General features: G+C 43.8%; 1 protein-coding gene across 1 annotated transcript in view; it reads right to left on the reverse strand.

The window, feature by feature from the left end:
- Positions 1–21,630, reverse strand: part of dsd (attractin-like protein dsd) — a 128,876-nt gene extending 107,246 nt beyond the window's left edge. The window contains exons 1-5 of the mRNA XM_065448562.1: positions 21,325–21,630; positions 18,013–18,213; positions 12,386–12,511; positions 11,274–11,449; positions 9,843–10,002 (exon numbers count right to left, since the gene is read on the reverse strand). Coding sequence (XP_065304634.1) covers positions 9,843–10,002; positions 11,274–11,449; positions 12,386–12,511; positions 18,013–18,213; positions 21,325–21,578 — 917 coding nt within the window. The 5' untranslated portion in view covers positions 21,579–21,630. The remainder of the gene's footprint in view (positions 1–9,842; positions 10,003–11,273; positions 11,450–12,385; positions 12,512–18,012; positions 18,214–21,324) is intronic.
- Positions 21,631–26,703: the final 5,073 nt, after the last annotated feature.

The following is a 26,703-nucleotide window of genomic DNA, read 5'->3' on the forward strand; positions in this document are numbered from 1 at the left end:
GTCTCACGAGATACATGGATGATGGAGGACTTTACCCACATACCATGGTTGGATTTCGACCAAAGTTATCGACGCAGGACATTATGCTCAAACTAAAACATCAGATCATAGATGCGGGTGAGAAAAGTCTAGACACTAAGGCCATACTAGGTCTCGATCTAACTAAGGCCTTTGACACCGTCACGCACAAGGCCATACTACAAAATCTCCAAAAACTGGATGTAGGACGTAAAACATACGCGTACATCAAAGACTTCTTGACAGATCGTACCGCAAAGATTTCAATTGGAGAATCCAAATCGGACGCACTCAAGCTAGGTAATAGGGGTACCCCGCAGGGTTCAGTCCTGTCTCCCTTTCTATTCAACGTGGCAATGATTGGTCTTCCTGCGAGACTCGAAAAGTTAGAAGGACTCGGACACAGCCTCTACGCGGACGACATCACCCTTTGGGTGGCGGGTGGAAGCGATGGGCATGTGGAAGAGATCCTTCAAACCGCAGTAAACACGGTAGAAGACTACATCAAAGACAAGGGACTGAGATGCTCCTCGCAAAAATCAGAACTTCTGCTCTATCGGCCCACATGCCGCGGTCGAAAAAGCATTAGGGAAAGGCCGGGCATTGTGGTCACAGTAGAAGGCAGCACAATACCGATAGTGGAGAGCCTGAGAATACTGGGACTCCGCATATCCGGAAACGGCCATAACGGAGAAACCATTAGACTACTTGACAATAGTGTTCAACAAACAATCAGACTAATAAAGCGGATATCCGACAGGCACTATGGCATGAAAGAGCACAATCTCATCCGATTAATAGAAACATTCGTAATCAGTCGTATTGTATATGTGGTTCCTTACCTCAAGCTCTACGCTGCGGAGAAAGCCAAGATAGACTGCATTATTAGAAGGCCTTAAAGCAAGCCTTGGGACTTCTCGCAAATACGTCAAACGAGAAATTCTTGGCGCTCGGCGTGCACAATACATTAGACGAACTTATTGAGGCACAGAGAGTAGCGCAGTATGAAAGGCTTACGCAGAGTTTGACGGGGAGACACATCTTAGATGACATCGGAATAACCTACGAAGCACAGCACGGAGGGCGGAGAGACATCCCAAGGAAAATAAGGGAACATCTATCAATACCCCCACTCCCCAGAAACATGCACCCGGAGTTTCACCAAGATCGAAGAAACGCACGAGCGAGAGCTCTCCACAAAAGATTCCGTTATGCCAGGGACGTGGTCTATGTGGACGCGGCGGAGTACGCAAATGGACAGAGTATGTCGATAGTTGCTACAAGTCTAGAGGGTGACTGCAGAGTTAGTGGGACGGTGAAAACATGGAAGGCAGAGGTGGCGGAGGAAGCTGCCTTAGCACTGGCAATAGCCTCCACGGAAGCCAACATCGTAGTAAGCGACTGCAAGACAGCAGTCAAGAACTATGCAAAAGGAAGAATCTCGCCGGAAGCACTCAGAATTTTAAACAACTTTCGTGAAGATCGCGACATTCACATTATATGGGCACCCGCACACTCCTCCCTTCCCGGGAACGAAATAGCGCACAACCTGGCTCGAGAACTGACAGGCCGAGCAGGTGACACGCAACAAATACTGGGAACGGAGAGAGACCGGATGACCAGCTTTAACGAGATCACCAAACACTATAAATTGGGAAGGGCCCATTTCCCCCCGGCACACTCCTCGTTAAATAGACGGCAAGCGACGGCATGGCGCCTCTTACAAACAGATACATATCCGAACCCGGTGGCCTACCACCGCTACTACCCGGACCTTTACACGGATAGATGTAGATTCTGTGAAGAAAGGGCGGACCTACAACACATGGTATGGACTTGTCCTCGTACACCCATACAGAATAAAATAATTAAAACCAGAGAGCAGTGAGAGACCGCGTTGCTCAGCTGTGCACCGGAAGACCAACGCAAGGCAATCCAGCAGGCCGAAGATGCCGCCAGGGCCCAAGGGCTCGAGGCCGTCATTTAGGTAGAGGCCTAGGTCTCTAATCTGCTGTGCACAAATAAAGTTTATTCCTCCTCCTCCTCCTTTTCCCAACAAGGCAAGAGAGAGAGCACTTACACGTTTATCTCCTTCCTTTCTAATGTAATAAGCCTCTATTATTTCCCTTTCCCACCACTATTTTCCTTTACCTTTTCCTTTCCCTATAAATAAACTTCCAGTTGGCAGCCAGCGCTTGTCTGTGGTATTTGTTTCCTTGTGTCGTTGTTTTGTTCGTGCTGTTCAACCTCAGTTCTAAATATGAACCAACTGGCCCTCATCAAGATCTTACCGAGGTAATGAGAAAGCGACGATAAGACATTTTTTCAAACAACTTGCCGAAGCAACTTGTTAGCACTATCGGACGATAGCGCGTTACTGAGGTGGGATCCTTGTTTGTTTTAACACAGAAATGACAATGGCTTCTTTTCATGAGGATGGAAGATGCCCAGCTGGCCAGAGAGTATTAAAGAGTATGAGTAGTGTGATCTCTGTGTCTTTGTGAAGGTGTTTAATCATCTCATACTTAACTCTGTCGAGACCCAGAGCAGAATTCTGACATGCGTTTAAGGAAGCTTTCAGTTCAGCAATGCAGAAAGGATGGTTAAAAGGTTCGTTTGAGCTATGTTTACGGATGAGTGGCTTCCGTTCCTCCATTTCTTTGTATTTCAGGAAAGACAAGGAATAGTGCCTAGAACAAGAAATGCACTCAAAGTGCTCACCAAGAACCTCGGCTTGGTCCTTCAGACTGTTTCCTTGTTCGTTTAGCAAGGGAAACGGATGGATTTGCTGCCCCTTCAGTCTTCTCAGCCCGTCCCATACTTTCACCTCCTGTGTGTACGAATTAATACCGGAAAGAAACCTCTCCCCGCTTGCCCTCTTTGCTTGCCTTTGCGTGATGATGATGATGTGTGGTGTTTTATGGCACAAGGGCCAGGTTTGGCCAAAGAGCGCCATGACAAGTGGTAATGTTAACGCTGTATTACGGATGACGTGCACAATGAATTCCTCATGGTAGATGTGACATGGCTGTAAAAGGGCCTAAAACCTGTCGTTGTAAGTGACTTAGAATATATAGGTGCTAAAATAATGACGCTGACTAGGTAGTGATGTGGGCTATGGCAATGGGCTTTCATTAAAAACATGATGCAACAAAACATAACAGTGACACCAGAGTTCCAAGCGAGCCCTTGAATGCAGGCCTGTTAGTCATGTGCTAAAAGTTGCCTGGCCAAATGATTTTCAGGGTGTCGGTTTCGGCTAAGAAAAATAAAACTATTTGCAGATTAAAAAACAGTTCATCGCTAAGAAAAAATGCAGGGTGAAGAGGTATATTTTCGCAACATGCAGAAGGGAAATACTTTTTCCTCTCTGTTTCTATTGCAGGGCACTGAATAAGAACATGGAGGACTGCGAGACTATTGCCGCACTTGATATTAAGTTGAAGGATCGACCCCAGTCAAGAGATAAGAGTGAGTGCCATATGTGTGGCCTATCCTTAACTGGCAAAGAAGTACTTCCTTGTACCGTGCTGTTTTCCCACTTATCCAGTTCCCAGTTTTGGTTTTGGTGAAGCTTATTCATAGCTTGTGTATCCCGCTCGCCTTGCAAATGATTCCTCAAGTTAAGGTGTAAGAAAGGCTTTAGGTCTGTGGCAGGGATGGGAATATTTCCATCTGTGTCGCTAAAAGTTGCTGACAGAGCACTTTCATCAGCAGCTTCATTCCCTTTTATACCTTTGTGACCAGGTACCCAGCATATGACAATCACTTGATTGTAGTACATATATAGGGAGCACAACAGACTGTACAGCTCACTAAAAACTGAGTTCTTATATTTTCTTGGACTAAGTAGGGCTCTGACTACACTTAATGAATCTGTAAACACAATAGCACTAGCAAGGTATGTGAGCCTTATGTTTTGAATAGCCGATAGTATAGCATAGGCTTCCGCTGTAAAGATACTTGTGTGTGGATTTAGTGCCCCGGATACTGAAAATGAAAGTCCCAGAGCTGCGTAGGAAACTCTATTAGAGGACTTGGAAGCGTCTGTATAGTATTCTGTACAGGAGTACTTCTCCTGAAGTTCACGAAAATGGAATTGTATATGTGCTTCTGGCGCCCACTTAAATATTTCTATGAAAGATGTCGCATTCAATGGTCTGCCATTCCCACGGTGGGGGCAGGCGAGTGGGTGCCAGTAGGACATTCTCTGGGACTAAAACACCTGTTTCATCTGCCAGTGCTATCAAACAAAGGTTCAACGGAGCCCTAATAGCTGGGCGGTTACAAAAAAGCCTGGCAGTAGACACGTCACGGTAGATGAGTGACATGGATGCTGCACATCTGATTTAACCTTGAGAGCACAGGAAAAACTTAAATATGTCCTTTGGAGATGTAATGACCATTCATTACACTCCACATACAGGCTTTCTCCGGGACTTGTCCTAAAAGCGCTTGTAGCCAGGCATATACCCAAGTGGTGAATGAGATCTAGCATCTTCAAAGCACTAGGCGCAGCAGAGCTATATACCATAGCTCCATAGTCGAGGCAGGACAGTACAAGGCTTTTGTAGAGGCTCAAAAGGCACCTCCTGTCACTTCCTCAAGCTGTGCGGGACAAGATTTTCAGCAACTTCATTGTCTTCCAACATTTCGCTCTCAGATACCTAAGGCGAGGGACAAATGTTAGTTTTGAGTCTAAGATGATTCCTAAAAATTTATGTTCGTGGCTGACAAATAGCCGCTGTCCAGCAGGGTCAGGTAATATACCTCTCTTTTTTGAAGAATAGAATGCATGTGCTTTTTTGGGGGTTTCACTTAAATCCATTCTCGTCAGCCCACTTAGACATTTTATTTAGGCCAAGCTGTACATGTCACTCAGATAGAAATATTGCATGATTTAAATCCTATCTGTATGTCATCCACATACACTGAATAAAACATTGTTCGTGGTATGACCCTACATAGGGAATTCATTTTTACGATGAATATGGCGCAGCTTGGCACACTACCTTGTAGCACACCTGCTTCCTGCGTAAATTGACGAGATAACACATTACCAACCCTGACACGGAACGTACGATTAGAGAGGTATCTTTAAATCACATTCAAGAGGTTGCCTTTTACACCCATACCAGCCAGATTACGAAGAATTCCAGACACCAAGTTGTGTTGTATGCCTTCTCCATATCTAAAAATACCTCTCATAAAAACTGCTTGTGCATGAAGCTTGCCTTCGCGTCCTCCTTCCCCGAGATTGAAGCTGTTTGAATGCACTGAGTTTTTCCGCGTTAGGATATCGACGAAGAATGCCCCATGCTTTTTGTTTCTCTTGCGCCTGCCTGTAGTTGTCGTTCCACCAGGGGACTCGTCTCTTGCATGGGTTCCCATTTGTCTGTGGGATGCATTTTTCTGCTGCATCTATTATAAGAATGATAAAATACACTACTGCGTCGTCTATGCTAAATTCACTGATAAAATCTTTTGATATAAAAGTTGATTCTTTAAATTGATCTCAGTCAGCAGATGATAGTTTCCATTGAGGAACATTTGGAGGGCATTCGTATTGCTGTATCAGGTTTAGGGTTACAAAGAAGTGATCCCTTCCAAAGGAATTTTTTATTACACTCCATTCTATATACAGAAAGATGCCTGGAGAGCCAATTGCTAAATCTATTGAAGAGTATGAATTATGTTGGACACTGTAATACAGGGGCTCTCTTTTATTGAAAAGGCACACACCAGAGGATACAAGAAAGTTTTCCATTAGTTGACCTCTCATGTCACATCGTGAGTCTCCCCACACCGTGTGGTGAGGATTAAAATATCCCACAAGTATGTAAGGCTCGAGAAGCTGATCAATGAGGTTATAAAAGTCTGTTTTTTTGGGATGATGGTTCGGGGATATATAAATGGCACATACAGTGACCAATTTCTTAAAAAGGATGGCCTGAACTGAAACTGCCTCAAGGGGCGTCTGAAAGCAACGTGTCAGCAAGCTACAGACTTGTCGGCTACTATGGCTACACCGCTGGAGGCGTTAGCCTTGTCGCGGTCTTTTCGAAGATGGTGTAATTACGAAGAAAATTAGTGTTTGTAGGTTTCAGATTAGTCTCTTGAACACACAGCAACATTGGATTGTGTTTGTATAGCAGTTCTGTAATGTCATCGAGGTTACGAAGAAGTCCTCCGACATTCTATTGTAGTATTTGTGTATCCGTTATGATAAATGTGTTTTGTGCTTTGTGTTTAAGAGAGGAAGCTTAGCTCATGGGCTCTTTCCAGGCGTCGTGACACAAGGTTTGCCTTTTTTGGAGCGATCGCGAGAGTGTCGCCACTACTTAGGCGCTGGCGGCACCATCTGGCTGGTTGTTGCGTCCATCGCCTCTTGTGAGGCAATAGACACATACTCTTGAGCGCTGCGTCTGACGTGAAGGCCTCAACACATCGGACGATACCTTTGAGGCCACTGCCCTGGAGGTCAGGTCAATGGGCCCTTCTGCTAGGGTGGCAGAATAACGCTGGCTGTAGCCGCATGGGGGGGCGGATGGTGTCACCGCCGGCTGAGTGTGTGTGGGCCGGACAGCCACCAGAAGCCATTGTATCGCTGCCCCCTAATGCATCACATCGGCAAAGGTATTCTTGGGCAGATAGGATAGCTGCCTGCGTGCCTCCTTGAAAGTTATGTTTTCCTTTACTTTAACTGTTGCTATTTCCTTTTCTTTTTTCCATGATGGGCACGACCGCAAGTATGCAGCATACCCCCCATCACATTTTACACAGTGGAGAGAGTTTTCACAAGATTTAGAGGTGTGTTCATGGGCACTGCATTTTACAGAAGTTTGGTGGCCTCGACAGCTCTGTGAACTGCAGCCAAAACGCTGGCATTTGAAAACATCTGAGGAGATTTGGCACATATGGCCTAACACGGAGCTTGATGTACTCGGCCTCGATAGACTCGGGAAGAAGACTTGAACCGAATATAAGTATCAGGTGCTTGGTCTGGATTTCCTTGCGGTCACACCTCATCTTAATTCCTTTAATGCTGATGACGTTCTACTCACTGAAGCCCTCCAGGAGTTCAGCTTCAGTTAGCTCCAACAGATCATCATCTGAGACAATGCCTAAGGTGGTATTCATAGTACAGTGTGGGGTTACCGTTACTTGGGCATCCCCATACACAACTGGATTGGGCAGTTTTTCATACTGTTTTTGGTCACGGAGCTCCAAGAGGAGGTCCCCGCTTGCCACTGTTGTGATCGGCCATTCACCCTGCGGCACCCCTCAATCACAGCTCACACAATTATGGTGAAACGGCGGACGGCCTCGTCAGGATGGTTCTCAACGCGGATGAGTTATAGCCAGTGCGGGAGTGTCTTGTTCATGAAAGGTTTCAGCGATTAGCAGTGATATGGCTGTCACCTATCAGCAGCACAAACTGGCGTGTCCAAGCCAGAGATGCGCTCAGTATGACCTGCTCAGTATGACCTTCTCAGTGTACGATCAGCATCAGCGAATGTCATCGACCCTGATGTCATCGACCCCCTGGCACCAGATTGGAGGAAGTGACTAAAAGATCACACACGGCTTAAAAGGAGCTACGGATGACGGGAGTGATGGGCGACTACCACTTTATCAACTTTTCTGTACTTGTTTGCATTTCTCTGTTTTACTTTGCATTTTCTTGTACTTATGTAAATATATACGTGTTTGTACAACGTCCTGAATATTGTACCCAGCCTCACGTTCACCTCACTCCTCCACGAGAAAAGTGGATCCCACGTCTTCGGTGCCCGAGTCGTGACACCATCCTCAATGCTTTATAACCTGTACCAAAAACTTCGGTAAGAGACTTCGAAACAAAGAATGGTGAAATTGTTCACACTGGTTTGTCTGCTTTTTAAGAATGAATGACATAGAAACGGGGGAAAGATTCTTTTTGGCAACCAAAAAAATGGAAGACTTCATCAGAGCGCCCTTTTTTCTGAGGGCGATGAGGGAGTGGGGGGAAGGAACTAGCCATAGATGAATGTAGTTTACGGCAGTAACGCCAGCCACCCACCATGGAGCCCTACACGGAGGCACTGCATGGCCTGTAAAAACAGGTCCTTCAAATGCCAGCTGTGCGTTACCACTATAACCAAATAGGAAATAACCTACATTGGCTATTCACATAAGGTTAACCCTAGCTGCCTGGAAAAATTGGAAGTAAGGGGAAGCCAAGAGAAGACAGGCAGATGGAAAGTGAGAGAAAGACAAAGGTTGCAGGGAAAGAGAGGCAGGAAAACGCAACTACCAAATTCCCCCGGGGTGGGTCAGCCCAGGGGTGCTGTCTACATGAAGCCGAGGCCAAAGGGTTGTGTTGCCTCCACCGAGGGGCCTTAAAGGTCCTAACACTCAGCATCGGCTCAACCTCAAAGATCCCCTTTTCCCAGGACACAGCTAAGCCATGCACAGTTAAACACGGGAGGATCCAACCCTCATGTGCTCGAGTATGTGGTGCCGCAACACACCAAACACCTGCTGACGCAGACACCCCTGCGGGGAAGCTGGCCAAGTGGCGTCCCAAAACACACAAGACACACCTCCACATTTCACAGGCTTTTAAAGCATTACGATTACAAATCCAGGACTTCATTCAACTGTGACATGAATAACAATTTGTTGCAGTGTTTGTGCAACATAAGTTAGGTTCATGCCTTCACTGCTTTGATTCTGGAGAAATCGTTGCAAGTATGATTGCCAGTGTCATAGCATACTTTGCATGCTAATTCACACATGTCACGTCAGCAATGTGGGCTGGCTTGAAGCATCAGCCATTTTCCTTACGAAAGTAAAAAAAAGGTACTGTGTAATGAAGGGTTATCATGGCTTTCTTCATCTTATGTGATGGCCCTTCGAAGTTAAAGGTACCTCAGCACTGTACGGACACTGGAGGCCTCATATGCTTATGTGTTAACAGCATTGCATCAGTTATGGTTACTTGGCTCCATGGCCATCTAAATATTAAAACACGTCAAATTATTTGTGCAGCTAAAATTCAAGATCAATGTATTGAATTTTATGATTTAGCTAAAGTTCAGATCTGCACATACGAATTTCTTAAAGCAAACCTTTCTGGTACATGGAAATTGCGCCAAAAACAAGTTTTTAGTGGCCTAGCCATTCGACCTCAACTTCATAGCTGCACTTTGTAAGACCCATAAACAAGTCAAGAAAGCGCCCCCCAATTAATGAGTGGTATGCTTAGGCCATGAAGTATTTGAGCAAGAGAAGTCAGAGCCAACGGTTGAACAATGACACTTCTTATTCATGATGGCAATAGCAACTTTCCTTGGCCTATAAAAGGTTACTAAAAAAAATATGCGGCAATGAGCAGCTAAGTTACTTACACAGCCTGAACTGACAGCAGGTGACAGCAGCTAATCGCAAGAAAATTTTTATTCCTACTTTCTCCAAGACCTTTTCTTGCTTCTGGGCGACATGTGATTACACAAATAAAAGCATGCTAACTTGCCGGTGCTCAAGGCACTGCCTATGCGATTACTCCAAAAGTATGTTGCACTAAGCCACTAGGCTTCCTTCAATATTTTACAACTTCAAGTATGACCACGCCTCACCTAGTATTTCACAGCTTCATTTGAAGCTGTCATATACTAGGCAACAACAGCTGCACTAAAGAAAAAATTTATATATTTTTTAAGTATTGCTTCTGGGTGACATGCAGTCACACAAAGTCTGTAACCCTCTCCCAAAGTCAAGATTTCCTGGTAACACTGTATCACAAAGAACATTGAACAAGTAGAAAAGTGCACAGGGCCTACTTGGCAATCTGCTGGTCCAGTTCTGTGAGGCTTTCACCGCCAAGGACCCACATGGCATCACCTAAGACAAGTGCCTGGTGCATAGCCCGGCCGCGCACCCAACCAGTAGCAGACTGAGCTTCATACAGTGGAGCACCCTCAGCAATGCTGCAGTCTTCACCTGTGCAAAGGAAGAATTTGTTTCCCACTAAATACCCACATACACCAAATGTGTAAGGCAAGCATTACAGACTGTACACCAGGCATTTCATTGCAAATGCAAAAAGTGGTGCTAACGAGGTCTTCCATTGTAAACAACTTCACTAAGGATGAAAAAAACTGCCAATTTGTCAAAAGATGTGTTGTTTCTCTAACTCAATAATTCTGACTGCCACCACCAACTAGCAGCATGTCAACTAAAATCGGTCTGTACAAATGGTCACAAATATGGCTGCCAGTGTCACAGTGACACTGGCAAAGCCTTCACAGAGAAGAACTTGTATACTCTAAACAATCAAGAAAGTAGTTTCCACACTTTCATATTACTAATTCACATTTAAAAAATATGTCCCATTTATTACCTTCTTTAGGAAGTGCACTTATTATGAAAGATTGGATTTAATTAATAAATACCATGTGACAGGTTGATATAGAGAGGCTCAACAGTAATGAGTGCTGGTTCAATTCCTTAATAGCAGCACAATACATCAACGCATTGTCCTCTCAGCAGTAGTAGGCATAATAGGAAAAGTTGGAACAGCACTCAAGGGCCACTGAGACAGCACATTCGAGACCAACACGAAAATATGGCAGAACATCAATAAAAGCCTTGATGCCTTCAATAACTTACATGAATTAAGCTTAAACGGATGTTTTCTGAAAAACAGTCACTAACGACAATGCACAACTTAGGTGATAATTATATGTCATTTCAATAATTAAATTCATACTGGTATCATGAAAACAGATATCTACATATACAAAAACACAACAGAGGTTGGCCCATACAATTGAGTAGAATAAATGTTGATAACTCAGAAAGTCCAGTGAATCACTGACAGATTTTCTAGTGAAGTAGGATCTGAAGTGTACAAGCAATGACAACACCACAGTCAGTAGATGCTTGCCAGTCAAGAAGTTTAACTGGAAACCAGTGGGGTCTACAAAAACAAGCTGCAGCAGTTGAAAATCAGACAGGTAGTAGCCCTAACCTCATTGGAGCCTAAACATGGGGCCTTTTTTTAAGTGTAGGGCCTCTAGTAAAGCAGCATGGATTGGTCAAGCAAGCCAGGAAGTGGTCAATACTGACAGAAAGGAAGAGCAATAGCAATGTTGGTAGAGAGAAATTGCACACGTGAAAAGAAGATGCAGAAGAGAGGAGGGCCAAGAACAAACTTTTAAGACAGGACAGATACACAATGACATTTTTACAAACCAGGAACAATTACTCACCTTTAAAAAATGGGTCACAGATGCAACGCTTCTCCTCCTTGTCACAGGAACCATTGTTACAATCTTGGGGACACACTTGGGTGCCACAGTCACTTCCTGTCCAGCCTTGCAAGCACTGGCACACACCATCCACACAATCACCATGGGAGGAACAGTTGTGCGAGCACCCATTGACGCTGCACAAGAAAAATGCACCATACAGACACACACCATAGTCAGAAATAGGCCTTATCGATGTCCCGAACAGTATCATGTGTGTCAGTTTGCAGTTTTCGCAGTAGCAGCTGTATACCATACCTGATGCTAACCAATCTCTTTTCTTGAGACAGGACATAAATGCTAGGCTTGCACTATAAACGCAGTCACTTGCTTGCACCATGAACAATCTTCTGTGCTACATCATCTTTTTACAACAAACCAGTGAAGATAGGCTTTCAAAAGAGCAATCTACCAGTCTAGCCCACTCTAGCATTTGCGTCCAGTGTTCCTTTCAGAATATGCTACTATCCATACATTCACACAATTACTTGTCAATCACTCTGGACTCTAAATATTAGTACTACTAGTCAATAGTAAAGCTGGAAGGAAGTGTCAGTGAATTAAAATACACTGAAGCAACAAAAAGCCAATAAAGAGATTTATAAAGCAAGGACATCATTCACATGCCAAAGAGTTCACGAGCCATGTTATGGCAACATACTGATTAATAGGGCTCATGTCAGGACAATGAAGGACAATACCATGGGCAATGAAGGATGCCATAGTGGATGAAGTTATGACTACCTGGAGATTGTTAATGTGCTCCTCAATTTAAGCACAAAGGTATTTCTGCTTCCAAGTGGAATGCATCCACTGTAGCCAGTGATTAAGCTCACAATCTCATGCTCAGCAGCATTACAACACCATAGCCACTACGGTGGGCATTAAGGCAACACAGAAATAGTGATACCATTAACAGTAGTGTCAAGTTCTGTAAACTGTCCATATTCATGTTACACTTTAATTTGAATGCTATGCATCAAACACACAACAAAGTGGCAAATTTGGGAACTCTGGAATCATTCTGCACTCAACACCTATGGATACAATGCAAAAGAAATTCCACAACATACCTGTAGGTTAAGTTAAATCCACTCATATTATATACAGCGTCACTGTAAAAATGAACAAAGGCACTCCCAGAATGAGTGACGATTTCTGGAAGCTTTGTAGAGCTTCCTTTTGACAAGAGGAGGCCACTGAAAACAAAAAAAGAAAATAAAAATTGCAAGTCATTTGCCATCACAAAAATTCCAACTTCCTAATTGATAAAAGATGTGAAATGTGCGCCGTGTTATAAATGCACACACATGCCACTTGAGTCTTGGGATCATTTTCCCCACAGGGAAAAGCTTAAAGTAGAGATTTTAAACACCAAGGCCACTGAAAAAGTTCCCTTCTTCTAGAGCTTGGTTTCTAAATGACAGTGTTATACTCAAAGTTTAAACCAGTGAAAGTGGACCTAGTATTTTTCTTTCATTACCATGGTGCTCCCTCACACGATGATACAAAAAAGCAAGAATCTTGCAAAGACAAGGATTTTCTCAATATTTCACTTCCAGAAATCGTGTTCCGCTGTCAGCAAAATGCAAGTAATTCACAGCAACATGAGCCTTTTTATTTCTATAAATGTTTGCAGAAAATAGTTGTCTTCAAAAGCAGGTTTTGGGAAAGGTTCGGGAGCGGGGCTGGTTGCCAGAAGCAGTCTCGCAGGGTAGAATCACACAATGTAACCAATATCGTCCTTGCTGTCTCCTTCCAGTCTTGCTCTTGGCTTCAGCTGTTCCAAAATTTCAAGTAGGCTTTTCTCGGGACTTCTTCATGCAGAGAACCCATTTCAATTAACGACGACTGGTAGTGCAAAGCTGCCTGTCATTCACAAAGTACTACAAGCTATTAACAGGACTCGTATCCATCACCATGCTAAATCACCAATGTCCACACTTCCTCTAAAAGGAAACTGTAATCTACGAGATCCATTCCTTTCTTATGATATCTGATGAAAAGCAGGCTACCACACAGTGCACAGGCTCTAAGGTTCTTGCAGCATGAGCATGCAAGTCAGCATGAACAGGTTGGAAGAATTTTTTATTTTTTTCAGCACCAATGGTCTCTGTCAGGGTTACTATATGCCCGTAGATGGCATGCATGTGAGGAGAATGAATTATAGACAAGGTGTTGTTTCAACACAAAAAGTATAATGAAGAACAGGCACTTGGACACTATACATACCGGTTGTTTCAGCGAGCACTTTCAACATTTTTTAAATGTGTGGCAGATAGCACAATTCTAGTTCATGAGCTGGTATACTTGAAGAGGTGGACACTACTTGCACAAAAAATTGAGTGACATAATTAGGTCACTAGTGGCCTACTCGACGTCACCGCCATCGCACACCTTCTAACCTGCCTACTAACATATCAAAGGAAATCGTTTTCATAGCTTAAAGCCTTCTCCCTATCATTGTCTCAAGTGACGTGATCACTAATGACTCTCGTGACGTCACCACGCTTCTCACGCATGCACTATTCTAAACTGCCGGCATGTATATCAAACGAAGTGGCTTATAAAGGGTAATAACCGGCTCACTATCACGCAGCCAGTGAGGTGATCACTAGTGACTCACATGATGTCATCATGGTTCTCACCCAACCATGCACTTCGTTTGAAAAGCATGCCGGCAGTTTAGGATAGTGCATGCGTGAAAGCGTGGTGACGTCCCGAGAGTCACTAGTGATCACGTTACTTGCGGATATTACGCGTAATAGCGTAATATCCGTCACGATTCTGACTCACTTATGTGGGTCACTCTTGTCACTCGGAAGTGCGACTCGAAAAGGAGGAAATGAGCGAGCGGTATAACACACGGAACTGTTTCTGAAGCAGCCATGACGACACTAGTAGCGTGGAAACTTTGCTCCCATAGTGCTGACGCCAATATGGTGACCACATCAATGAATAGATGGCATTCATGAGGACTGTTACGACCTCTTCTGCAAAAATTATTTGTTTCTCAATCAATTTCCAACAGGATTAAATTGACTGGCACTGGGATTAAAATGTGTGGCACTTGGATTAAATGAGTTGGCATGCGGATTAATTCGGATAGTGCTGGGATTAAATGTGGTGGCACCTGGATTAAATTATTGGCACTTGGATTAAGAATGCTGGCGCTCAGATTAAATTGGCTGGCACCTGGATTATTTTCAATAGCGTTTGGATTAAACTGAGCGGGAAAACCTGTATATTTGTGCTATCTGCCACAGGCAACCTCTAAGAATTTTTTGAAGCGTTCGCTGAAACACCCTGTACACAAAAACTGGGACATAAGTGCAAAGGATTCCAAACGTAACCAAAACAGAGTAGTCTTATAGGTCGTGCCAGGGTACAGGCTGGGAACTTGCTGTGCTGGTGGTTTTCTATAGGGCACAGCTGTCACTGGCCTGGTACGGAGATGTCTGATGAGGAATGGAGCAGAAGACTGGAGCAGGAATGAAGGATGGCAACAGGCTTGGAAGACAGCAACAGGCTTAACAGAGGACTAGCTGTCATCTGCTCTGATGTTACGCTGCTGGTGACACTCTGAGGCACTTGCTGCCCTGTAGACGAGCAGTCAGTCTAGAACAGGAAAGTCCATAGAACTTGGCGCATAGCTGCAGGTTCGGAACTGCATGTGGGCCTGGTCATGCCCACCCGGTTCAGCGGTATTCGATCAAGGTTGCTCGAGTGCTGTTCGCTCGAGCTCTTACAAGTGACCTTGCTTTTATTTCTTGCACTGCACAAATCTTTTATGTTTCAGCTTTGTAGTCATCTTGTGCTCAACTGCTCCATTGTCTGCTTTCCATCCCATTCTGCCATGTACTTCATCAGCCTCCAAATTCTTGCTCATGAGTGTGTATAAGTGGTTCATGGTAACATGCGAGGCCAACCCATGTTTACTGTGGTTAGTAGGCAGCTCGTGACATCTTGGCACTGTCGAGATCAAGATTAAGATCTAAGTTTAAGACCTAAATCTTGTGTTAGTACCCCCTTCAAGGGGTTGAGAATCTTACACTTTGCAACCAAGCGGCAAATGTCTAGTGCTCCTGTAACACTGGACATATGCTGCTATGAGTATTAACCACATTTTGAATCCTGTAACCACCTGGTGTTACAGGAACCACAAATCACTGCAACAAAACAAGGTTTAAAATTGCAACTTAGCAACTATGGTCAACATATAAAGTGCTTTCCAACTGAATAAGACAACACCCCTGTACAAAAGGTTGCAAAACATTGAATAGAAAGACTTCTTTGAGATTCCCATGCTCTTATGTCAGAAAGACAAAACATTTCATGCCCACAAGCATGATTGTCCTGCACTTCACAGGCGGTCATCAGGACAGAAGCTGTGCAGAGCATCGCAGCAGCCACCATCAAGGCAGAGAAGGAAGCATGCAAAGTGCCAATTATTACAAGCTTGGATAAAGAAAATTAGGCTTTACAAATGAACCTACATTTTTTACTAGTTGGTAAAAATTGTTGAATGCCACACAAAAGGCAAATGCAATTCCTTCGATTACTCTTTGTGAAAATAACTTCGTGAATGAATTCCCTAAGAACATTTTCAATTGTGTTCACATGAGGGAACCTGTTTTCTGAATTAGGCAATATGCATGACCTGGAACAAATAAAAAGGGTACAAGTTTCAATCTACTGTTCCAATAGTTCTGCAGCCTCCAAAGGCTATAAAGAAACAGCTAAAAACGCAAGACAGTATGACTTACTTGTATAGCAGTCATACTCCTAGCAATTATTCTCTATAATGAGCAAAAATTGAGTCACTTTTTGTTTTTGATTTTTTTTTCAATGACAAATTTGTGCATGATGAGTAATTACCAAAAGTTATTAAATGAAAATGTAAATATATTGAACTACTAGATATGTCTAGCAAATATTTACACATGGTGCATTTTATTAAATGCAGGTTCATCAGTGTGTTAGATGTAAGAAAAAAAAATTATAGAGTTTTACGTGCCAAAACCAAGATGAGATTATACCACAGTGGGGGACTGCAGATTAATTTTCGCCATTTGGAGATCTTCAATGTGCAGTCAATTTAAATGTAAAATACAAACTGTTAACGTTGTGAATGATGCTCACCGTAAAGAAACATCAGGCACAGCAAAAAAAATAATAAACACCACAGTGGATAAAAGACATTTCAGAGGTCATTCCAGGTTGTTCACATATCATTTCAACTCACAATAGACTAATAGAAAAGAGCAGATAATATGGCTTTACCAGACACTTATTAAGGCTGAACTAATACAAACAAATAAATAAACAAATTTAACAGTTACATCTGACCATGTTTTAAACCCACAACTAACCAAGACAGAAGTTCACACAAAGATGAAGGCTTGAAGTGATTAACTGTGGTAGAACAAGGAATGTTGCAGAAGCAAACATTTCAATAAGGGGACTTGTATTCGCCAGGGCAACTGCTTGTCCTGATTAACCAGAAGTACTAGTAAACAGCACAGCAAAGCCCATTTTCCCGCATAACTTGTGATGCCCACCTTCTGATACCCACAAGGACTACCACCCCCACAAGTTGCTAGAGGCCATTTTGCCACTGTTACCTTGCATGCAAGCAAAAGTAAATCTCAATAAAAACTATCTATAGGCAATATTACACTGCTATTTAGTAAGACTGTGCCAAGTGTAGCTCATTGTGTGCAGCCAGCTAGCCTGCCTGTATGCGAATTTTCAATGTTCCATCTGCTTGCATATTGATGGTAGCTATCTATGGAAGTTCACTGCTAACTATGCAAGTACCAAATCTAAGTGATTCTTACCGCCAGCATTACAGAAACAATGCCAGCTTAGCTCCAGAGAGCACCTAACACAGAAAACATGGCTAGCAAGTGGCATTTGGTCAGCCAGAGTACCTTAATAACACCATACATTCTCATGGCAATACTCCCATAACTGAGTCCACGGCTACCCCAATCTCAGAATTTAAAAAAAAACTGCTACAAAGATTGGTTTCCAAACAAATTAAACTGTTTACATATTAGCAATATCATAAGAAGCCAACAAACACTGACACCAGTGTTTGACACCAGTGTTTGTTGGCTTCTTATGATATGACTAATAAAAATCGGAACCCTCGGTTATCCCCCTTTCTTCTCGTTTATTACATATTAGCAAGTCATTCATGCACAGCATTAATCTAAAAATCAAGTAGGCATCGTTCCTCTCCCTTATTTGATGAAAGTGCAACGTATCTAAAATAATGATAACAACAAACACATTTTAAGAATACATCCAATAATGGCCACCAAATGGTGCACATTGTGTAAACGGCATTTTGCGTCCATAAAGACACTGCATAATTATTAATCTACCCAAATACAAATGACAATCTATTTACATGCTCCACATTAGAAGTCCTGCACTAAAACACACATCACAAAAGTTTGAAATAATTGCAATGTCTTTTTCTCTTTTTGTACTTGTTTTTTTTCATGCAATTTCTCACGACTGAACAAGGGTGGCTGTAACTACAGCCCTACTGATTAAGGAATCACTCAGTGCAAGGAAAGTAAGTGAGGTTTTTATGAACAGGGAGATGAGACTTCACTGCAAGAACTTGATGCTCCATACAGAAGATGCACCAGATTTTAAAACGGAACAGGTGATGATTGCTGCTTGCCTGTATGCTGCCACCATGGGAGCAAACATGGAGTCGCCATCATACACATACAGATGGTCCCAGCCACACTCAGTCTCAAAATGTGTAAACTCGAACCTAATAGTGGCATTATGGATGCCACTTTCAATGAGCCATGTACACTTCATATCCTTGCTGTAGTTTCCTATCCCATTGGTAATTACACCATTTGGCTCTGTCACCCTGAAAGACAAAGAAAGAATTATTTTAATGCTATGCTCCTTCAACAGTCAAAACAACATAAGAAAGCGTGATTGAATCTGAACTTCTAAAGACAGATTATAGTAAACAATATGTCATTAGGTCTTGATCTGTATGATACACACCCATGCTTAAGAAAATAACCACTCCTGAAGAATGCAAAGAAATTAATAGGATACACCACATGTGCAAAACAACAGGTGAAACTATGACTCCTGCACCAGCAGGACATCGCGAGCACCTTGCTCTACAATGAAGCAACAGCCATGTGTAACATAATTTCAGTGCGTTTCTGTTGCAGCATCACCCCATGTGTGTTCTGCTATCAACTTGTTTGACAATTTTTTTAAAAGACACACCAGTACTTAATATCTGCCCTCCACTGGCCGTTTCCTGTATAGGTTTGTTGAGAATCCTATAATTTTGTTTCCCATTTTTCCCTTGCTACCTCTCTGTCGTATTACTTTTGCAAAATAATTTGTTTGCCAATTCTGCCACTACCGCTTAGCAAGATATTTCTTGTGATCTTCCTGCTTTTGTGGGTATCATTGGATTGTGGCACATGTAGCCAATGCGAAAGTCGGGAATTTACAAACATTTTTATTATCCCTCTACTTCTACCTGCTTTGCATGTTTTCTTCCACTCTCGCATGGCACACTTTGCTGTTTGCAAAATAAACTGTCACTTTACGAGTGCTTGTTTTGTCTTTTTATCATTCTGTTACATCGCCACTCCCTTCAAGAGATGTCTTCACATGTGCCCCTGGAACTAGAAGTGAATTTCCCAAGGATTCTAGGCATCAAATTACTCCAGGAGTGGCAAATATTGCAAAAGGAAGTTTATTTGAAGCTGGATGTGTGCACAATGTAAAAGAAGCTGAGTCTCACAATGGAATCAAAGTGACTGCACTATGTTTCCCCCAGACGTGCTTAAAACCTTCATCCAAGACCATCAAGCTGATGTAGGAACATATAATCAGCACACCTACATCAATCAATATCCTTTATTGTGTTCAAGCCATCTTAATGCATTGTTAATGCAACTATTGACTTCCGATCAGGCAATGCCATTAAATGCAAACATGAAACAATGGTAGCTGTGCACCAGCAGCAATCTGATAGCGGGTATGACAAGCCAACCAATGGGGAAATGGTTGTGTGACAATGGGGGAAAAAGGAGTACCCAAGGAGCTCAAAAGTGACCAAGCAATTAAGACAAGAGGCAATCACAGAGCAATTTGTTAAATTTGTTGATGCTTGGTTTGTATTATTTACTTTCAATATAACAGCATACTGCTTTTGACTGCACAATTATGTTGTGCCAAGACCAGGGGAAAGGGGGTATTCTGTAAGTGTCCACCTAATGAACATGTCCATTTCATCGGTTGCTGAAGTTCTAATTGGCTGGGGTACGTGTGAGAAGGATACAGGTGCACCCAGCCAACCAGCACTTTAGCAGCAGATGAAGTGAACACTTGCAGAATAACACACCCCCCACTCCCATCTAGGACTACTGAAGCAGTAGTAACATGCATAAAACAATGCTTGCAAGATGAGAGCACAACAGAGCACACAAGTACAACTCGTGCATAGCAAATTCTCCCTGCACTGTAATGGGCTTCCCACTCGACTGACAGGCAGGCATACCTCTGCTAGAGACACTTCTGCCAGCATAGGGGTTGAAGTGTAGGGTGCCTATAACAACCTCTCTTACCATCTTTAAAAAATAAAAAAACACTGGAAGCAGCAATAACAATGCAGCCAAATGCTATTCAAATTATTCTTGCATGTTGAAGTGGTGCATTCTTCTGCAACATATTATTGTTAGCAAGACAATTAAAACGGGCCCAACATTGGTTTCTTCACTCCTGCCTTAAAAACTACACGTAATGCCTGTTCCCCAAAATATCAGGAATGATCCAAAGCCAAAACTTCACACATGTTCTAGAGATGCCCCCCCCCCCCAAAAAAAAACCAAAAAAAATATTCTTGATGCAGCTGTAGCTACATAATGGCAAAAACAATCACATTGCCACAACTTTTGCACCATTAAAGAACATTTTTTTTTTTTTGCACATGCAGTAAAAAATGTTATAACGCCATGAAAGGGGCTAATACTGATGGTTAACGAGTCTTTACAAACATCCTAGAATTATAAGTTACACCCCAAAGCTTCCAAAGGCATTGCACCATTTAACAGAGGACGTGTTGTGCTGCGTCTGGTTTTGATTCCTGTGGCTGATAATGAGTCTTTAGTTAGCTAAACTTTATCAGCACTGGTTTGAGCAATGCAATCAACTAAAACGCGATAGAAACCACCATAGAAGCCAACAATATATTTCGCTCAGCAATAAACGTGCACGACGGCTCACAATTGGCAAGAAACGTACTGAGCTAATTTGCAAATGAAAACGGCACCTACAAAGGAAGGGATCGGGTCGCACCCGATCGCTGCAGGCCTACGACCACAGAAACAACGTCATCTATTCTCACTTCAGTAAGTGCGTGTTCTGTTTATCGCATTAGTACTCCAAAGGTTATATTTCAATTTTACACATGCTGCTTAGAGGGCTCAACTTTTAGCATGACGGATGCTCACAAGCGCAGATCCGTTAGCATCACTCGCAGCATCCGACCGCCACCTGTTACTCGTCTCCACTGCAGTATAGGGGCTGTCAGTGAATACAAAGCTCCGACCTGCACGTGAGCCACTCAGTGCAGATCGCAGATTTGGGATTACAATCAATATGCCGCGGGCGAAACTGTGCGATGTCAGAACAAACAGAAGCGGTTGTACTAGGTTAAGTTCTAGCTGTCTCGCCAGCCCACCACACCCCGTTTTGGCTGAGAGAGCGCTCTTGTTTAACACTTAACTCGAAACTTGCACTGGCTATGTCAACGCCACGCGTACGAGCATTAAAAGCAATGCTTTGGAATCGACTTGAAAACACCAGAAAAGAGGGCATCGGCCAAGACCACCACGAAGGCATGGCGCACGGACGACGCTTCGCACAGCACCCGGCGGTTTCCTCGTGACGGATTACCGCTTGACAGCAGCACTGCGCAAATGAACGAGCAGAAATATCGTTTTACCTCACTCGACCACCACACCGTTGACACCCAGGACCCTGCCAGCCAGGGTAACATAAACAACGTCCGTCCCCCGTGCAGTTCCCGTGCCAGCACTCAGTATCACCGCATAACGTCCTTTGGGCGTCGGAAAGCTGCCATGCGCACAGTAAAAGCACGAAGAGTATCATCAGCCAGCATCGTGGATCGAATAGATGTAGCCGTTTTCTTCTAGACTTCTTTCTAACCATACAAAAGCAGATAACAAATTCCATCATCGGAGTGCCATGTCCTCGGATATTTGGGCGGACGTCGGAAAGCACCGCCAGGGTCGCCGTTGTCGTCTGCATCAGTAGGGGTAGTTTGGGGGGCTTTAAAATTATGATTTCGCTCATTTAGCTGCAAGTTCTTACATATTGAACGAATAAAACTTATACCGAACTAAATGTGTGCGCTGATGGCTGCTTGATACAAAATTCAATGGCATAATTTCTAGAGTGGCGCCATTTTTAAAGAGAGCAGCAGCTGATGGTCGTTGCTGCTTCAAAACATGGCTCGTACTCACGAGAGGGATTGGCCACGCTGGATCAACTGCAAAGTACACTCAACAAAATACGAAAACTGGTAAAGGCAAACATTCAAAACGAAGCATTAGGCAACTAAATGATTACAACAACAAAGTTAGAGGGGGAAAGAGTGTTCAACAACATTTAAAGAAGAAACCCGCCGTGGTTGCTCAGTGGCTATGGTGTTGGGCTGCTGAGCACGAGGTCGCGGGATCGAATCCCGGCCACGGCGGCCGCATTTCGATGGGGGCGAAATGCGAAAACACCCGTGTACTTAGATTTAGGTGCACGTTAAAGAACCCCAGGTGGTCAAAATTTCCGGAGTCCTCCACTACGGCGTGCCTCATAATCAGAAAGTGGTTTTGGCACGTAAAACCCCACAATTATTATTAACATTTAAAGAAAAAAATCACCAGCTGCACACTTGCAGCTGATGGTGCAAGTTTGCTACAAAAAAGTAACGTTTACGACCGCGGAGCAAATATCTTTCAGAGAATGCTTATTGCAGTTAGCATCACTAAAATATCCATCATGTTAACATCTACAGACCCGCCATGGTTGCTTAGTGGCTGTGGTGTTAGGCTGCTGAGCAAAAGGTCGCGGGATCGAATCGCCGGCCACGGCGGCCGCATTTCGATGGGGGCGAAAAACACCCGTGTACTTAGATCTATGTGCAAGTTGGTCGAAATTTCCGGAGTCCCCCAGTACGGCGTGCCTCATAATCAAGATGCGGTTTTGGCACGTAAAACTCCATAATGTAACTTAATATCTGCAGAGACACTGCATGGGCAAGTATATCATAATTCTTGAATGTGCGCAGACACAGGCAGATTCCACTTTATTTCTTTTACTTCTTTTCTTTAAAGTAATTACTGATGTACAGCATAGACAATCGGTACAAGCAGAGGAGATGTGCGTATAAGTACTCCATGATGGTACGAGCACTCTAAGAACAGTTTACACCCTTTGGCTTGCCCCTTCTGCCACACAAAAATAATCGTCATCTGCCTTGATGCGTTTCCTTTCTTTATCGCTGCAAGCCCGGAACTTTCCAGTGACGAACGGCACGCGCGTTATCAGAAGAGGCACTCCAAAGGGTGTGAACTGTTCTATGCTGATAACGCGCGTGCCGTTCGTTACTGGAAAGTTCCGGGCTCGCAGCGATAAAGAAAGGAAACGCATCAAGGCAGATGACGATTATTTTTGTGTGGCAGAAGGGGCAAGCCAAAGGGTGTAAACTGTTCTTAGAGTGAGGGAGGTGATTGAAGAATCGGGGGGAACGGAGGCGAGCCTGGCGAAAATATTGGGGGGCCGGCCCACTACCGCTTCTGTGCACTGCGCGCACACACTCTAAAAAAGTTTACACCATTTAATAACCGTCATCTGCCTTGCTTGTGTTTCCTCTTTTGAAAACTCGGCGGTCGCTACACTCTAAAACAAGATTACGCCCTTTGGGTCGTATCTTGCCACACAACGATAAACGTCATCTGTCTTGATGCGTTTCCTTTCTTTAACGCTGCGAGCCCGGTACTTTCCAGTAACGAACGGCATGCGCGTTATCGGCATGATAGCATTCCCGACAGGAAAGTAGCGGGTGCGGCGTTTTCAAGAAAGGAAACGCATCAAGGCAGATAACGATTATTGTTGTGTGGCAGAAGGGGCACTCCAAAAGGTGTAACTTTGCCTAGGAGTGTAGAAAGTACCGGGCTCGCAGCGTTAAAGAAATGCGGGCAAGACAGATGACGATTATTGTTTAGGGACAAAATACAATCCAATGGGTGTAAACTTTTTTTAGAGTGCACTCTAGAAACAGTAGCACCCTTTAGGGTGTATATTTGCCACGCAACACTTGCAAAAAATTACACCCTTTTGGGGGCTTATCCTGTCACACAACAATATAATCGTCATTTGTCTTGGTCACATTTCCTTTCTTTAACGCTGCGAGCCCGGTACATCCAAGTTACGAACGGCATGGGCGTTATCAGCATGACATAGCATTCTCTACAGGGAAGTAACAAGCGCAGCGTTTTCAAGAAAGGAAACGCAAGCAAGACGGATGATTATCCACTCTTACACTCTAAAAACAGTTGAACCCTTTGGGGTGTATATTTGCCATACAACAATAACCATTATCTGTCTTGCCCGCATTTCCTTTCAGGAAAACGCTGCGCTCGTTACTTTCCTGCCGAGAATGCTCTGTCATGCCATGAAGTACCGGGTTCGCAGCGTTAAAGAAAGGAAATGCGGGCAAGACAGATTACGATTATTGTTGTGTGGCAAAAAATACACCCCAAAGGGTGTACATTTGTTTAAGAGTGTCGTTGTGAGGCCAATATAAACCTCAAAGGGTGCAACTGTTTTAAGAGTGCACTCTTAAATTGCTTACACCCTTTGGAGCGTATCTCAATAAAGTTGTTTACACTCTTAGAAAATGTTACACCCTTTGGGGTGTATACTTGTCCCACAACAATAATCGTCATCTGCCTTGCTTGCTCTTAAATTGCTTACACCCTTTGGAGCGTATCTCAATAAAGTTGTTTACACTCTTAAAATGGTTGCACCCTTTGGGGTGTATACTTGTCCCACAACAATAATCGTCATCTGCCTTGCTTGCGTTTCCTTTCCTGAAAACTCGGCGCTCGCTACCTTCCTGTCGAGAATGCTGCGTCACACTGATAAGGCGCACGCCGTTCGTGACTGGAAAGTGCCGGGCTCGCAGCGTTAAAGAAAGGAAACGCGGGCAACACGGATGACGATTATTGTTGTGGGACAAGATACGCCCCAAAGGGTGTAAATTTTTCGAAGAGTGTACGCTTAAAACGGTTGCACCCTTTGGGGTGTACATTTGTCCGACAACAATAATCGTCATCTGGCTTGCTTGCGTTTCTTTCCTGAAAACTCGGCGCTGGCTACTTTCCTGTCGAGAATGATGCGTCACGCTGATAACGCGCATGCCGTTCGTGACTGGGAAGTACCGGGCTCGCAGCGTTAAAGGAAGGAAACGCGGGCAAAACAGGGGTGCGATCTTGTACGCGTTCCAAAATAGAACGGAGGCGGTTCGTTCTTTACGTCACGAAATAGGCGGTATGTTCCGTTCCGTTCGCCCGATAGCAGATGACACGGAATTATTGACAGCAGATATTACGTCACAATTGACGTCATGGCATTCGGCACGGTTCAAATTGACGAATCGTATTTGGCTCGCTGGAACGAACCGCCTCCGTTCTATTTTGGAACGCCTACAAGATCGCACCCCAGATGACGATTATTGTTGTGGGACAAGATAAACCCCAAAGGGTGTAAATGTTTCTAAGAGTGTACGCTTTAAAAAAATTTGCACCCTTTGGGGTGTATATCTGCCACATAACGATAATCGTCATCTGCCTTGCTTGCGTTTTCTTTCTTGAAAACGCTGCGCTCGCTACTTTCCTGTCGAGAATGCTGTGTCAAGCTGACAACGCGCAAGCCGTTCGTGACTAGGAAGTACCGGGCTCGCACCGTTAAAGAAAGTAAATGCGGACAAGGCAGATTACGATTATTGTTGTGCGGCAAAAAATACACCCCAAAGGGTGTACATTTGTTTAAGAGTGTCGTTGTGAGGCCAATATAAACCTCAAAGGGTGCAACTGTTTTAAGAGTACACTCTTAAATTGTTTGCACACTTTGAGGCGTATCTCAATAAAGTTGTTTACACTCTTAGAAAATGTTACACCATTTGGGGTTTGTCCCACAACTACGCTCTAAAAAACGTTTGCACCCTTTGGGGTGTATATCTGCCACACAACGATAATCGTCATCTGCCTTGCTTGCGTTTTCTTTCTTGAAAACGCTGCGCTGGCTACTTTCCTGTCGAGAATGCTGTGTGAAGCTGATAACGCGCAAGCCGTTCGTGACTAGGAAGTACCGGGCTCGCACCGTTAAAGAAAGTAAATGCGGACAAGACAGACGACGGTATTTGTTTGGGGACAAAATACAACCCAAAACCCAACCGAGTCGTCGTTTTTATACCTTCTTGTGTCCTTGTCTTGTATTGCGCTGTAACGAACCACTATGAATCCCAACTAACTGGCCCAACTTGCCGTTTTGATGCAACCCAAAAGGTGTAAACTTTTCTTAGAGTGTGTTGTGCGACAAGGTAAGCCCCATATGATGTATATTTTTTAAAGAGTTCACAACAATAATCGCCATCTCCTTTGCTCGCGTTCCCTTTCTTGAAAACTCAGCGCTCGCTACTTCATTCTTAAAATAATTACACTCTTTGGCGCTTATCTGGTCCCACAACGATAATCGTCATTTGTCTTGCCCGCGTTTCCTTTCTATAACGCTGCGAGCCCGGTACTTCCCAGTCACGAACGAATTGCGCGTTATCAGTGTGACACAGCATTCTCGACAGGAAAGTAACGAGCGTCGAGTTTTCAAGAAAGGAAACGCAAGCATGGCAGATGACGATTATCGTTGTGGGACAAGATAAGCCTCAAAGGCTGTAAACTTTTTAAGAGTGTACACTCTTTAAAAAACTTTACACCCTTTGTCGCTTACACTCTTAAAACAGTTGCACCCTTTGGAGCTTGTCCCACAACAATGATTGTTATCTGCCTTGCTTGAGCTTCCATTCTTGAAAATCCTTTCACGCGCTGATAAAGCGACGATAGTGACTATAACGCGGCATGGACAGTAGCGAAGTGCTGGCGTGACCATTGTCACAGAGAAAGGTTAGCTAATCTTCCAAGAAGATAAAGTTTTGCTTACTCACCGATGGTTAAGGCCGTTTCAGACTACACGCTTTATCATACGCATTGAGAAGTTGTCTTCGTGAACTGCGCATTGTCGGTGTATT

Source organism: Dermacentor albipictus, chromosome 1, assembly GCF_038994185.2.
Source record: "Dermacentor albipictus isolate Rhodes 1998 colony chromosome 1, USDA_Dalb.pri_finalv2, whole genome shotgun sequence".
Classification (NCBI taxonomy): Eukaryota; Metazoa; Arthropoda; class Arachnida; order Ixodida; family Ixodidae; genus Dermacentor; species Dermacentor albipictus.